At 31.0% G+C, this 15828-nt stretch overlaps 2 protein-coding genes across 2 annotated transcripts; both read right to left on the reverse strand.

Annotated features, from left to right (window-relative positions):
• Positions 1–7749: 7749 nt before the first annotated feature.
• LOC122583027 lies at positions 7750–8718 on the reverse strand. Its single transcript, XM_043755463.1, has one exon. It carries the CDS (start codon positions 8641–8643, stop codon positions 8032–8034), a length of 612 nt encoding a protein of 203 aa, XP_043611398.1. The 5' UTR covers positions 8644–8718; the 3' UTR covers positions 7750–8031.
• A 5922-nt stretch (positions 8719–14640) lies between these two features.
• LOC122582448 (lachrymatory-factor synthase-like) lies at positions 14641–15314 on the reverse strand. Its single transcript, XM_043754839.1, has one exon. The coding sequence runs from the start codon at positions 15238–15240 to the stop codon at positions 14764–14766; it is 477 nt and encodes a 158-aa protein (XP_043610774.1). The 5' UTR covers positions 15241–15314; the 3' UTR covers positions 14641–14763.
• Positions 15315–15828: the final 514 nt, after the last annotated feature.

Here is a 15828-nt window from a genome sequence, read left to right on the forward strand (position 1 = left end):
CCTTATTTAGTTATCGTTAAAAAAAAGTGATCACTAAATTTGATCACTAAACAAAATTAATGGCAAAAAAATAATATTTTTTGGTCTCTAAACAAAAATAGTGACGGACCTTTAGTGACGAAAAGTGATCACCCAAAATTTGGTAACTGACCACAATAGTGACTAAACTTTAATTGTTAGTGACGAAAATTTAGACGCTAAACAAAATTAAAGACCAAACGTTTTTTGTAACTAATAGACATTTTTCTTGTAATGAGTTTTGATGCATATAATAAAATAATCGTTAAGGTTGCCATTATCAATTTATCATTTTCTTAATTATTTATGTGATAATTTTCAAATTTAAAATTTGTGACTTTATCGAATATATTAAATCGAAACAAAATCAAACAAATATAGTCTTTATGGTTTGTTCAAACTTTGTGTGTTGTATGTGATCGTTCCACTACTACTTTATCAAAAAGTGAATGTATTAAGCTTATATATATATCCCTTAATGGGATATAGTTGCATCGTGCTTTCTCATAGAAATTACCAATAGTTTCCGATAAGGTTTGGCACCAATCAATATATATATATATATCGATGGTGCAGTATATGTAGGTCATTAGTTTGATACGCTTCCAAATAGGCACGATTAAAATAATATATATATACCTAATTAACTTGTCCAAATCTCATCACATAAACATGATCGAAATGAGATTTCATGTTAAAATCGTATGAGTATAGAAGATATATAACTCATATATTTAATTTACTTCCTACTTTACTTCTACTTTATATAATGTATGCAGTTTGTTATATAACTAAAAAAAATACGTGAAATTTTGTTAAATTGTTCATGATTATAATTGTATACAAAATGGCACCAGTGACCATAGTTAAACAGTTTGCAAATACATTGTTTGACCAAACATGATAGTTATAAAATCCCAAATGATGATCGAACGGGTCAGTTTGCAGATTGTTACAGTTTTCGGCTTTGGATATAGAGATACTACTCACCACTCTAACCTGTCTCATTTTCATTCACAAAGAACTTACATCAGAGTAGTCAGAAACTTGATTGTTCTATGATTTTTGAATAATATTTCTCTATGATTAGTTGTTTACCCAAATTTTTAATGGAAAACCGAATATGCAATTCACTGTAAAGTTCATAGATACAGTCACATACATATTAAAGAGATGATTGATATATTACAAAAATGTCTTACTGATTTTTAAGGTACCTTCATCCAAAAATGATGCAGAACTACATCCAAGCTAAGAGAGTCTTAAAACTTAATTAAAAACTTCTAGGAAAAGCCTTACTTCGGGTAGTAAGAAATTATCGACATTTTCCTTAGCGGAAATTACCAACAGCATGTGAAGTAAGCATGATGTCAGGCCAAACTAATTTCAGATCAATCTCTATCTCTAGTAATTTGGTAATCAAATCATAATGGGATTTGTGTAACTTATTTTAGACTAAGAGTGCTCCAATAGGCTCACTAGATTATATAACTTTAATCACACTTTGGTTAAAGTAACTAAAAAGGTAAAATTTGATTAGCTGTAGATAATAAATGGCTCAGTTGGATGTTACTAATAAAGCAAGTGGAACTTCGACCTTCTTAACATTTGACAGATGCTTCGTTGAATACAAGTACAGTTCTTCCTTTAAAAATTACTTTTGGTTCCATGTAAACTCTAATTGTCAACAAAGTGTTGGTTGATTTGATGTTCGCATAAAACCACTAGCTATAAGTACTCATTTTGTATACATCGAGATATGATGGAAAATAAAAACAAACATATATATATATATATATATAGAAAGCATATATACAAACCAATTAATATGAACGCAAAATATATATAATTGCTTTGATCCAACAAGAAAACCTATTGGATCTACTTTATCTATAAAAGTAGTTCGTTTCTAGTAGATAGTAATAATACAATTGCATTAAGTTGTTAACTTTGTTACATTTAATTTTTTCAAACAATAAATAAAGGTATATACATAATCTCAAGTTATGTGCTAAAATAATACGAGTAGGAATTAAAAAGGAATTCTAATGGAATTATAAGTAAAAATACCCAATCGGATATAAACAAGAACTATAATAGCACATGACATATCAGGGAATAAATCATAGTGAATATACGCCGAAATTCAATCAAGTTCGATGTTAAAAAAAACCTTGTTAGCCCATACCATGAGTCCATGAGATAGGTCCAATTGCTGCCTAGATAACCCATTGGGCCCTTAATTGCACTACTCAAACCATAAAAGATTCATATTGATGTTGTACGGCAAATCACCTTAATCGATTCGAGAAAATAAACTTTGTAGCTCGGCTGCTCACATTTAAGTTCACCTCGTTAGTGAGTAGAAAAAAAAAAAAAAAAAAAAAGAACAACTCTATAAACGTTAGTTCGTGACTTCGTGTTGCTGTATAGCACCTATGGTTGACCCTAAATCTAATCATAGAGATTGTATGTTCAAAATTCCACAATATTAAGGAACAGTAAGTTACATGGATCGTCCTTTTGGTTGGAAGTAATTTTAAATATAATTTATAAATTTTGAAATTACACAATTTATCCATATTTTTGAAATTTTGTTTTTACTTGTAGTCTTTGCTAATTAAATGTCTTCTCTTCTTAAAAAAGACACATATATACAAAAAAAAATTAGACTTAAATGCAAGAATGGTCCTTGCGGTTTCTCATTTTTTGCAAAGGCAGTCCCTCTCTTGAAATTTTAGCAATGATGGTCCCTGAAGACATCTTTCAGTTGCAACGACAGTCCCACTTTAATGGAACCGTTAATTAATGTCGTTAAGTTCCCCATGTGAATAGCACGTGAGGGGTATTAATGTCTTTCTACCTACACAAATCTAGGGATGTTAACTATCCATATCTGAACTTGTTATCCGAAAATCTGATTCGGTTTTCTTCGAAAAGTTGGATATCCTATATTTTTCGGACTTAAATTTGGATAGTGACTTTTGAAAAAGTTTAAGAATTTCAATATTTTTTTTCTTAAATCCGAATATATCCGAAAATATCAAAAAAACTATCAAAAAATGATATTTTCAATATCCAGAAAATATTCTTTTACGAAAATATCAAAAACTTATTCTCAATACGAAAACATCACGGGTATCCAAAAACTTTGAATATCCGAAATTTTGGGAGATATCTAACTTTCAGCTCAATTTTTTATATTTGAACTTGCGCATAGTGAATTTTGATATTCTAACTTTTCGAATATTCTTGATGCCCAAGATTTTCAAACATCATTTTCCGGATTCGAAATTTAGGATATCCGAATTTTTGAATATCCAACTTTTCAGATAAATTCAGATCGGATTTTCATATTACAGGGTCGGATACGAATACTTTTGAACACCCTATGTTTGTGTAAGTAATAGGACATTAATACCCCTTACATGTTACTCACATGGAAAACTTAACGGCATTAATTAAGGAATCTGTTAGAGAGGGACTGCTGATGCAACTGATACATGTCTTCAGGGACCACCCTTGCTAAAAAAATCAAGAGAGGGACTGCCGTTGCAAAAGTCGACAAACCAAGGGGACCGTTCTTACATTTAACTCAAAACATTATAATAATTTATAGAGATAATTGGTGAAAATTACCTCAAAGTCTCAAACCATATGAACCATCTATATGTTGTTTATCCGCTACCACTAGTTTTTTTTATAACGTAATCTTATTTTATTCAGCCACTTCTTTAAACTGAAATCACTTGATATTACAAATGATATATGTAAAATTTACTTTTAGACAAATCAGTATAATTTACTCTATTCGAAATGTCATGAAACATTTTGAGCTGATTTGGATCCAAGTACCACCACCAGCACACCGTGAACATAGTTTTCTAAGAAATTCGACAAAAAGATAAAGACATGAGTAATGGGTATCACTCATTCAGTAGTCATATATTGTTAGCCTGGCTAATATCAAGTTACTAACATTTAGTTAAAATACCCAAAAGTAACCAAATTCTAATCAGCATGACGTTTCTATGATATAAACGGGAGAAAAAAAATCTTAGTCAAATAATCTATACTGCATGTCGATCAGTTCGACGGGCAAAAATATCAGGTCACCAGAAATCACATGCAATTATAGACAACTAATACAAATGACTTCCGTATCATATCTATTGGGTTTTGCAAGTGGACTCACGGGTTATCCATAAAAGGCCCGGATAGCCTATCTATAATTCAAGATTTGGCTATTTTGGGACCATCTATATCCTACTTTACAAGCCCATTTTTGGACCATTTTAAGCTTAAGCTAGCTAGCAAGTAGCAGTTAAGCAAGGCTCTATCTCAAATCTTCTATGAGTCAAATATTTCGTCTTAAAGTCAAAATTTCAAAATCACTTAAAAAGTATATCTGACTAAATAATTTATTTCTTCATATAGCTTATTTTTTGAATATCTTTTTAATTTGTTCGATTGACATATTTTTTTTATACGTTTTTAGTTTATATATATAAAAAAAAGTTCAACTTATTTCAAGTAGCTTTGTCAACTTCGCTTCAAGGAGCTTTTACTAAAATTACCATTTATGTGTTTCAATATTCCATAAAACCTCACATTAGGTAAGAGAGTAGTACAGAGTGCGAACTCGGGTAATTAAGCTAATTACTAGACTTCACATGGTAATTATTGTAACACTTGAAAACACAGATAAATATCAATAAAAAGTTTCAACCTTTCAAATTGCGCAAACACATAGAGATATATTGACCATGATTGTGAAGATAATTGTTGATATAAATAGATCGAGGATATATATCATTATATCTAGACTGCACTTTCTCAATTAGACTAGGAAAAGTGTTACATTTATAGGTTTATAGAGTAGACACTGAAAGCTGCAATTAAAGATATCTTCTGGAAGATAACATAATCAAACTATCAGCAATACTTTTCCATGCATATATATATGAACAACCAAAATTTAAGTTAGACGTACATGATTTTTGGTTTCCATTTAGTAAGGTGACTAGAGAAAATCAATTAAATTCAGCGTTGCTTATCATGGTATGTTATATCAAACTTTCCAACCTCACTTGATTAAACGTAATCTAATTCTCAATTTTCGTCATTCTTTTAATGTTTTTCCTGAAAGGCAGAAGAACTGGCAACACCCCTGAAATTGGTGTATCCACCCCGAGTTCGAATCCTGATAATGCTCTAAAGGGTTTGCTCCCTCATGTCTTGGATGAGTATAGCATTACAAAGACCCCTTTCCAAATGTCTTTGGCAGGATTTGAATCTATGACCCCCCACGATGAACTCCTTTGGGAAAAGAATGAAATTTTAAGCGGTGTTAATTTGAAAAGAAAAACCTAGATTTTATGCTAGATTGTAATAAGCTAGTACACGTACTTACCTATCAACATGGAGAATGATTTCGTTTTAGTAGTTTAAGTAGCACACTTTGCAAGTGCACACTAAGTTCCCTTTATCTTGTCAATCGATATTTGAGCTAAAGTGTATTATTATGTATATATTGTAACTTACTTCTCTTTTCAGGGCTCATACAAGCTTAGTTCGGCGATTTTGAGCATCTCAAGTTTAGAAATCATCCCGAAAGACTTGGGTGTCTTAACCAAAATAGAAGATGAAGTTTTTCAAACAGAGTGTAGATGTTGTGGCCAAAGCGAGGATTGCACCAAAGACTACATTGCGAGCGTTAAGAACTCTCATGCAGGATCATGGGTTTGTGGCTTATGTTCAGAAGCTATCAAAGAATATATATCAAAGAACCCTGGAAATGCCATGGAAGAAGCAGTCATCGCTCATAATAAGATTTGTCAAAACTTCAATATAACCACTAGGATTAACCCAAAGCTCACATTAACATGGGCAATGAAAGATATAGCAAAGAGAAGCCATGAAAATCGAATGGATAACAATTTCCAAAAAATGAATCTATATAATAGCTCTAGTTGCATCCCAAGAATAATGGGCGGTTTAGGCTTGGGACAAAGTGGGAGACCGTCTAGGGCCTGATTTCCCTAATGGCCAAATTATTATATTTATATGTGTGTGTTTGTTATATATGGTATATATATCTCTCTACCTATAATAATCAACTAATTCTGTTAAACATTTTAAAAAATTATTAATCACCTAAAAACTTAAAGTCTTAAACTGCATATGTAATTTAGCCCACATAAAATAGTCCACCTAGTACATCTTTTGTAGATTGCGATTGAACAAGAACACAGTTGTTTCTTTTAATTTTCTTTGGACGACCACGACAACCTATGTATTTTTAGGTTTCAGGTTCTGTTTGTTTTTTTTTTGTTTAGTTGTATATCTTTAAATTGTTCATTGTTAATTGTATTTTGTGTTATCTATAATTAAACTATTGATGTTACTATCGCGGTAATGGCTATTGCCCTTTTTAAATATAAAAAAGATACGAGTAATTTATATAAATATTCCCGGATGGCTATTGCCCTTTTTAAATATAAAAAAGATAATTTATATAAATATTCCCGGATGTATAAATTCTAATGGCTGAGGGCCCACCCGCCAAAAAGTAACCGGGTGACAGGTAAAGTTCAAGCATGGAATTAGTCATATCGGCATATTGGTGTAAGAAGATTACAAATATGTCATCCTACATATGGTTGAAAAACATTTCGTATTGTATCTTAAAATAACCATACCAAAAATTGTCGAAAAATAGAACAAGGAAAATGTGCATGCTATATACATTTAAAGATTCTTAGTTAAAAAACTATTTTCGTCAATTTCGTGATCCCTTTAGTTTTTGCTGTTTAATGAATCTCATCCATTAATTAAGGGGGTATTGCAATTCTAACTTTTCACCACATTTATTACTCTTTGAATTCTGAAGGATCAAAATAAATACTATACTAGTAATTCATCAACTAAAGTTAGTTTTAATACTGTATGTTGGTATTGATCTTAGTGGTACTTGAAATGAACCATTTGATCATTAAATTATTCTGAATTCACAAATCAAGGACATGGTTAATTATGGTTCAAATGAAATAAGTATTAAAAGTAAAATAAAGAAAACGATTATTTTGATTTAACTGAAAATCTTGAAATATCTTGAAAATTATGCAATTCATGGTGTGTTATAAATGGGGTTCACATTAGTGATTGTGACACCATCAACTAAATGGGCTGGGCCAGGGATGAGGTATATGACCCAACCAGCATTGTGCGATTAACCAAACAGGCCGGATCACTATGATACACCCAACTTTGTTAGAACTTTCTGTATAATTGTGTTCAGTGGTACGCATAAAAACCGGTTTTTTCAAACCGGGTTGGGAAAACCGAAATTGAACCGTTCAAACCCAAGTTTGATCAAAACCTGTTCGATTTTTGGAAATCCCAACGGTTTGTAATCGGTTTCAAGTTACAAAATTGGATAAATATCGGGTTCATAATCGGGTTGGGTCTGGTTTTGAAGGGAAAAACCCGTATAAAACCAGTTTCAAGACGGTTTGAATTTATGCTGTCATAAACAAAAAAAACAAACAACTCATTTTAATAGCTAGACTTAATCTCTGGAAACGGAGTAAAAACCCAAAACATTGAGAACAAATTATGAACGATAGTCTTATAAACAAGCTATAAGTTAATTTTGATATTTACGAGATAATAAAGTAGATAATGTACATTATATTTTCATAAATAAATACATATAAAATTGTGGGGTAAGCCAAAGATCGAAAAGGAGAATTTATTATATGTTAATTTACATCACTAATTAAGAACCTTACAATATGTACTAGCTAGATCAAACAATCAAAGGAGGTCACGATGTACACAAAGATATCGATCTAGCTATGGATAAAAATCTACGCTAGTAGTTATCGCAGTCACTTGTGGAAATTAATATAAAGATTGGCAACTAACTAAAAAGAGTAGTTTGTATGTATTCTGATGGAAACGACGTTGTATGAAAATGTATCGATCGAAAGCTGCAGGCTGCTCGATCGATCATTTCATGACCTTTCGGTCATTAATCTCCTTTGTAATGGAAGGTATGCAACTTGAACTCCTGGTAAGTCCACCCTTAGTTACATTACCATAACCTCTCTTTTGATCTCTAGGGCTAAGCGATTTAGCCCTATTACCACCTCCATCCAACCTCGAATTCTTTTTCAACATCTCCTTCATTGCCGCGGCTTGAAACAACACAGGATTCGTCCTATCAAACCTATTAAACCGCACACAAACGCTAGTGTGTTCACTCAACGCCTCCTCTATCTTTCCACCACTTTTCTCCATCTCTTCCTTAACCGCTTCCGAACATAACCCACATATCAACTTTCCTAGAAACTTGTCACGAACACGAGCAATGTACTCGGGTGTACATTCCTCGGACATCCCACAACACTCGCACTTTGCATCTTCAACTTCCGAAATAGGAGGAAGCTTCAAGTGATCAGAAACAACATCATCTACTTCTTTGCTTAGCTCAAAGGAGATGTCGGATATCGTCCTTTGTAACGTGTCCATCGACAACCTAGAGGGCTTTTGGAGATTGGCTGCTTGAGTGTTTTTAGCAACATTGTAGGAAGCCATTAGGGTATCTCTATCTGGAGCCATAACAAAATAATTATCTTGAGGATATGATATAACTTTTGTACAAATGTGTATATATATATATATATATATATGAAAATAAAATAAAAGGATATGTGATTATGGTTGAAGAGTAGTAGTATTGTGATCATATATACTATATAGTGTGTGATTTCATCATCTACTAGTTTCTAGTTACATAGTATGTGGATGATGTGGAATCATTCATTCACTCAAAGTAAAAGGATGTGGACAAAAAGGTACCTTACCTTTTAGGTTTCTGGTGTGAACCAACAGTTATTAGGATTAATAAATTAATTAACCAGATGATTTAAAAATCTAGTATGTGGACAAAATGATGACCCTTTTTTGAGGGGAGTCTACTCATATATGGAGGCAGCCAAATTGCTTATTAGGATCAATAAATTAATTAACCTAATTAATTATTGGGTGATTAGTTGAATTTGATGACTATCTTCACCAATAGGCTTCGTTTAGCAATATCAAATGTGTAAAAGGTGTCAATACACCAAATAGTAGAGTATTCAAGTTACCTTCGGATGAAGGTGTCGGTGGGTTTTGAATATTAACTATTCGTGAATCTTCATGCCAATATGGTGAGCAGTTTCAACCACACTATACCATCTAAAACACATGGAATAAATTTTTTAGGTCGATGTCAATTGCAAGAGTCGAAACGCTATGGACGTAGTGGATCGCGTAAGAATGCTAGCCATTTATGAGCTTTTTTTTTTTTTTTTTTTTTTTATATATAAAAGATATGTTAATATAATTACAACATGCATGGCGAACAGTTTTTGAAACAACTTTTTATAAAGTATATAAAATGAAAATGGATTTTGGGTCTTTAATTTTAAGAGAACTTTTATAAAACATCTTTATTTTTAGAGTTAATTTCAAAAATCGTCCTTGTGGTTTTTCCCAAAAAATCACGTTTCATCCTTTAAACTTTAAAATGACACTGGTAGTCCTTTATACGCGGATAATGGTCATGTTTCGTCCTTTAGTCGATCGTATAAGGACGAAACGTGACTATCATCCGTTAGATTAAAGGACAAAATGTGACCATCATTCGTTAGATTAAAGGACGAAACGTGACCATTATCCGCGTATAAAAGACTACCAGTGTCATTTTGAAGTTTAAAGGATGAAACATGATTTTTTGATAAAACCACAAGGACGATTTGTGAAATTAACTCTTATTTATAAACAAACTTTTATAAAATGTCTTTATTTTAAATAGTAACTAGACGAAAACTCACACGATGCAATAGGAATACTGGTAGCAGTGGTGGTGGTAACGGTGTGGATTGGCGGCGACGAGTGTGGTAGCAATATAGTTATTGAGATATAAAGTTAATTGATATAAAAATAGTAATGTACTTTTTTCAACGGTTAAGGAATACATTTAGTAAATTATTTATTAAATTATTTAATTAATGGTATTTTAGGTATATAGGTTAATTATAAAAAAAAACTTTTAAAAATAAGAGTGTTATGGATTTTTTAAAGGATTAAAAGTTTATAGGAAAAAAAATTATTTGTTTTATTAAGTATTATAGATTGTAAAATAACTAGCAAACGTCTTTTACCATTTAAGGATGAGTGTTTACCCAAAACCTGAATACTCAGTTATCTTAATTCGATTACAATATTCAAACGTTAAGAATAACCGTCGAAGGAAAACTCCACCATAGACCCTCTCTTACTAGACATCGATTTATATATATATACTTCTATACCAAATATTTTTTTAAAAATAGGACCTTTTGTTGAAAGTTACAATGAGAGATATTACCTATTTACTCTTTTACTGCATGTTTATTATTTCTCTCAATTGATTTTTAAGTTTCTAACACTGTCCGCCTCTTCTCAATATTTCTCTATTACCTGCCGCAAAGCGCGGTTAATTTATAGGCTAGTATCTGTTAAAATAATTGTTTTGATCAAGTTTATATTAATTAGAGTTTAAAATTTATTGATTATATGCTACCATAGACCCTCTCTTACTAGACATCGATTTATATATATATATACTTCAAGTTTATATTAATTATATGCTACTGTACGTGATAGTAAAATTTATTGATCTAATTAAACAATGAACCTAAAATAATGATCATCATGCATTGAACCTTATATGGTTCAGCTCCTATTGTGCATAAAACGTTCATTATTAATACTTTTAATGTACGTCAGTCGACTAGCTAGTCTTTTCATCTATTTATGCTTTAAACAAACCTGGTAAGATGTTATCAATATATACCTACATATAATTATCCGAAAAGAATTAATTAAACTTAATTCAATGGAAGACGTGGATAAGTTCTTTTCCCATCGTATAGTGATAGAAAGTGAGTACATTATATTATATTTTAATTTTAATTATGTGATATATAAATGTATGGTATAAGCGTAATCATATACGTACTTTAGGTCCAAGTGGTTAGCAATAGTGGTTTATAATGTCGATCTTCACGAGAAAGCTAGCAACAGCCATACACACGTCAAGGTGTTACATAAGGCATTCTTTTTTCTAGTTGAAGGGACGGATTACCATTATAGAAAGTGAGGGATTCACATGATTTCTATTCCTAAAGAACCCGATACATACATAAAAGAAAAAGAAATATATAGGGAGCTAGGGGAGAGAAAGAGATATATCATATATAGATCACAAGCATTATGATGGTAGGAAAAGATATCAATATTATATTTTAGTATACGGTCGATAAGATATATGAGCAACAAATTTTATTTTTTATCATGAAAACGTACAAGTTTATATATCAAAGACAAGTCAAAGTGGAAACCTTCTCTCTTTGAACAATATTTACCTATGAGCGGTCAAAAATCAGTTGACTAAACATTAAACTAAAATGAGATATAATTTATGACACTAATACTACAACTAATATGTACGTAAGGTTGTTAAAAAAAGGTACCTAAATAAACTCAACTTTAGATTGGGTACGTTATTTTTTACAGATCAAATATCATAATATAGGGTATATATACTTGGTTGTTTAAACCGAGACTATGCTAGATAGTCCCCTCACCAAATACTAAGTAGAAAGAAAAACGTCTTAATAGTTCGCCTAAAGACACGACAACATATTAGGGAAAATTTAGCACGCTAAGACTTGAACTTGGATCTCCCCAAATCCAAGCCTTTATGGATAGACTTTCTTACTATTGGTTTATTATCCAATGGTAGATTGGGTTTCGAATGAGTTGTTCAGTTAACCCAACTAAACTCGAATGTGTTCTACAATTTAATTTATGGGCCGAGTGTATATTAGAAAATTTTTTTGCCAAATTAACCCAGATTTTTCTTTCTAAGAATTTAAATTTTTATATATATTTATTTTAAAAGTATCTGAGTTATTTTGTATGTAATCAAAGCTTTTTAATGTGGTTTTGAAAAGAATATTTTTCTTTTCTAGTATTTAAGTGTTATCAAACTTAAAAATATTAAAATATATGTTAAATTTATTGTGGATCTTCAAAGCTAAAGTCTTTAACGAACCATATGTCCATATGTGTTTGAAATTGGAGCCAACTGGAAATATAAGATGCAAAGCCTATTATTCAAATTATGGACTTGGACAGCTGGACTCTCATTCATGGGCCTCTGTGTACAAGTTTTAAAAACATCTTTTGGGAGTTGTAAATTTGTAATTAATAGTATTATTTCATTTTGAAGAATATAAGTGATTATGATTGTCTATGAATTCATACAAGGGGAAGGGAATATGAGGTTATTTGTTAAATAAGTTGAGTGAAAAACCTTTTACATACCTTTTTTAAAACCATAAAAATCATGGGGGCCATACATTTATTCAAACTATTAAAATATTGGTATTTGAGAGGTTTTTCATCCAAGTTGGGTGCATGATAGCCTCATACTCACTTTTCTCTTCATATAATTAACTTATGGGAAAATGATCCGTACTGCATGATTTTACCTATCTTAGGTACTGTCATGATAAAAAGTTACAAATTAAACATTTGAACTTGATAAACATACATAACTCCCTCTGAATTTTATATAATCACCCCTTGAAATACACATGTTTTTACCTAAAATAGATACGTACATATTTTACCTAAGATTTTCCCTTAATTTAATTTCATACATTATTATCTTAATCAACAACTTCATGAACCAAATGTATGTAATGAGTTGGCTCAAACTTTAAAACACTTAACTTTGAGCTAACAGTAAAAATTTGGTAACCAAACTGCCAAAGAAACAGCCAAACCCCGAATCAAGCAAACAATTATCCATACATTGATTTAATCATATTACACAGAAATTAGATGTGTCACTATTGTATTGTAATTTGATCATATTACATAGACATTTGGTATGTCACTTCTTATACAAGTATATATGGTTTGATTAGTTTTATTACCCAGTATATTGCTTTTAGATAATGTATGTGTGTTGATAAATGTAAATTATACACTAAGTAATTAAGTGATGTTTGAATAAAGAGTGGATGTTGATAAATGTAATAGGTATGCACTGATAGGTAACGTACTGAATTAAGTAACTATCTGTGAACAAATATTGAAATTTTAAGGATTTAGACTATATTTTGCAAGAGGCTTATGAGAGGATTTTAAAAAGTTAGTGGCTTGAGTTTTTAAAATAAAAATTCTTTTAAAAAAGATAGTATTGTTTAGATATGGCATTGAGAAAAAAAAACACCAAGGCCTTAAAAAACTTTTAGAAACCCCAAATTCTTTAGGATGAAAGTCTTTGTATAAAGAATTTCGAGTAGACAAAATTAATAGTCTCTAACCCTAAGCTTTAGTTCCTAACACCCTCATCAGGGGCAATTCCAATCATTAAGTTTGTCAAAATATATCGGTAGAACATAACAGCCTTTAAAACTTGAGTTTTAAGGTTATTCCAACGTTCTTACGCATTTTTGAACTGTCACATAATATATTTACAAATCCTTAAAACCCTTACACATGTCTTTTAGTTTACTCCCAACGATATAAACATTTTTACATTTTTTTTACATCTAAAAGAAAAATTTTTGCCAGAATATATATGATAATCATATATTATGTACTGGGCTAATCTCAAAGACTCAAACACACAAGGGCCGCAAGTAAAAGCCTATCCTATTTATGGCCCATTAGATTTTGACAAGCTGTGTAATCTAAAGCACATAAATTTAGATTTGTATAATTTTATTAGAGTTAGTTTAATATCATATTTACCCAATACTTGTTATAAGACCATTGTGCTTTATATATCTATACAACTATATAAAAATTATCACACCCTCCATCTTTAAAAATAGTTACATACGAAATTACTAAATTGCCCTTAATAAACATCCACTATGGAAAGAGTTTTTATAAAATATCAATTTGTCATTAATAAATTAATTTACACTATAAACCTTTATTTTGCTAATTTACATTATAAATCCTTACCTTATAAAATATTTTCACTCTTATCTTTACTTCAACTTACACCACTCGATACCAATTGTCGATATCATCACCACCCGTCACCAACACCACTAAACCGTCGTAATCATTAACGTCGCCGCATTGCGTGGATACCATGCTCATTAAAAATTATTCAATTGTATTCCTTTAAAGCGGAATACGTTGTGAAATTAGTTCTAACCATTTCTTCAAGAGACAACCTCAAGCTTCTTGTGCGAAAAACATGACATCTAACAATTAAGCGAGATTGGTGGTAGTTACAATTAACAGAATGGAAGTTACATGATGATAAATCACAATTTGAAACTATATTTAGTTTTTAAACATATTATACACTTATCATATAATTCAAAAGATAAATTTTGATATAAAAAGTATAATTTTTTTATACACGTTAAGCGTAAGTATTTTTCTATTTTGAATATATGAGAAAAGTTGCAAATATATCTCTTAATCTCCATAATTAAATTAACTAGAAAAAATTGATATGACTCCATCATGATGATATCTATGATAACAAAATTGAACAAGATTGGAAACAACTTTTATTACAAACATATATAGAGGAGGAAGCTGCCACAATCATCAATATTATAACATGTAAACATTATTCATACACTTAATTAATTACTCGTAGTAGCTAGCTCATTTGAGCTCATTTTCAATGGTCTCAGCCATGGCTTTCAAAAGCGAATCAATATAACCAGTAAGACCCTCCAATGTCATTTCTTCCATCGGATCAGCCGTGAACCACCACTCCATCTTGCATCCATTATCGTTGATTTCGATAACTTTTAACTCGGCTACATAAGAACTTAAACCCAATGTGTTCTCAGTCACTTTGTAGCTTATACTCTGTTTAACGGGGTCCAAGGACAAAAGTGTCTCATAACACCACTTAGCAGGCTCATCCTGATTAATTGTTTTGAAAGTGCAGTGGCGTACAAGACCCGGTTTGCCATCAACTCCTTGAACATGGGTGCATGTTTCAAGGGCTGGAAGCCATTTGTGAATATTGCAAAAGTCTTCTAGGAGTGGAAACACTTGTTGTGCTTTTGTGGTTTTTAGCTCTGTAGTAGCTTTGCCTTCCCATTTTAAGCTTTTGGTTTCTTCATCAGCCATTTGAGAGAAAAAAAGATAGAGATAAAGATAGTATAACAATTCCAAAGTTGTGGTCTAGTTGCAATGTTGCATTATTGTCCTTTGTTTTTATACTTTTTTTTTTTAACAGAATATATATATTAAAAAGGCTTCGACAAAAAGTTGGGGGAAAAAATTACATCATGTATATATGTAGACTAGAGTAGATAGTCACGATAAAAAAAAATAATAATAAATAAAATAAAATAACTGTTTACAACGATTAGACAATAATTAATACGTATATAATACGGACTTGTTACGAGTACATTTTTGTACCTAATAAGTTTGTTTGAACTCGGAAGATCTATTATTGGTCCGTCTATAGTTTGTTGATTTCTGAATTATAAATTGCCATCCATATACCTTTTTTTAATATATATTTTCACAGCCAATATAATTTATAAAATAGAAAATATCTAAAGACTAAAGCAGTCTAATTTGAGCATACGTGGAATAAATGGGCCAACCTAATTTATATTTTGGCCCACAAAGTAGTCTATGGGTTTACAAACTTTGGGATATCACCTAAATAGTAAATAAGCATCTCTATTGATAGGTGCTGTTTGG

This window comes from Erigeron canadensis, chromosome 9 (assembly GCF_010389155.1).
Source record: "Erigeron canadensis isolate Cc75 chromosome 9, C_canadensis_v1, whole genome shotgun sequence".
Taxonomy (NCBI): Eukaryota; Viridiplantae; Streptophyta; class Magnoliopsida; order Asterales; family Asteraceae; genus Erigeron; species Erigeron canadensis.

What these genes read in the sequence shown, in the direction of transcription:
- LOC122583027 (XM_043755463.1), bottom strand. Translation starts at nt 8,643, where the DNA reads ATGGCTCCAGATAGAGATACCCTAATGGCTTCCTACAATGTTGCTAAA.
- LOC122582448 (XM_043754839.1), bottom strand. Translation starts at nt 15,240, where the DNA reads ATGGCTGATGAAGAAACCAAAAGCTTAAAATGGGAAGGCAAAGCTACT.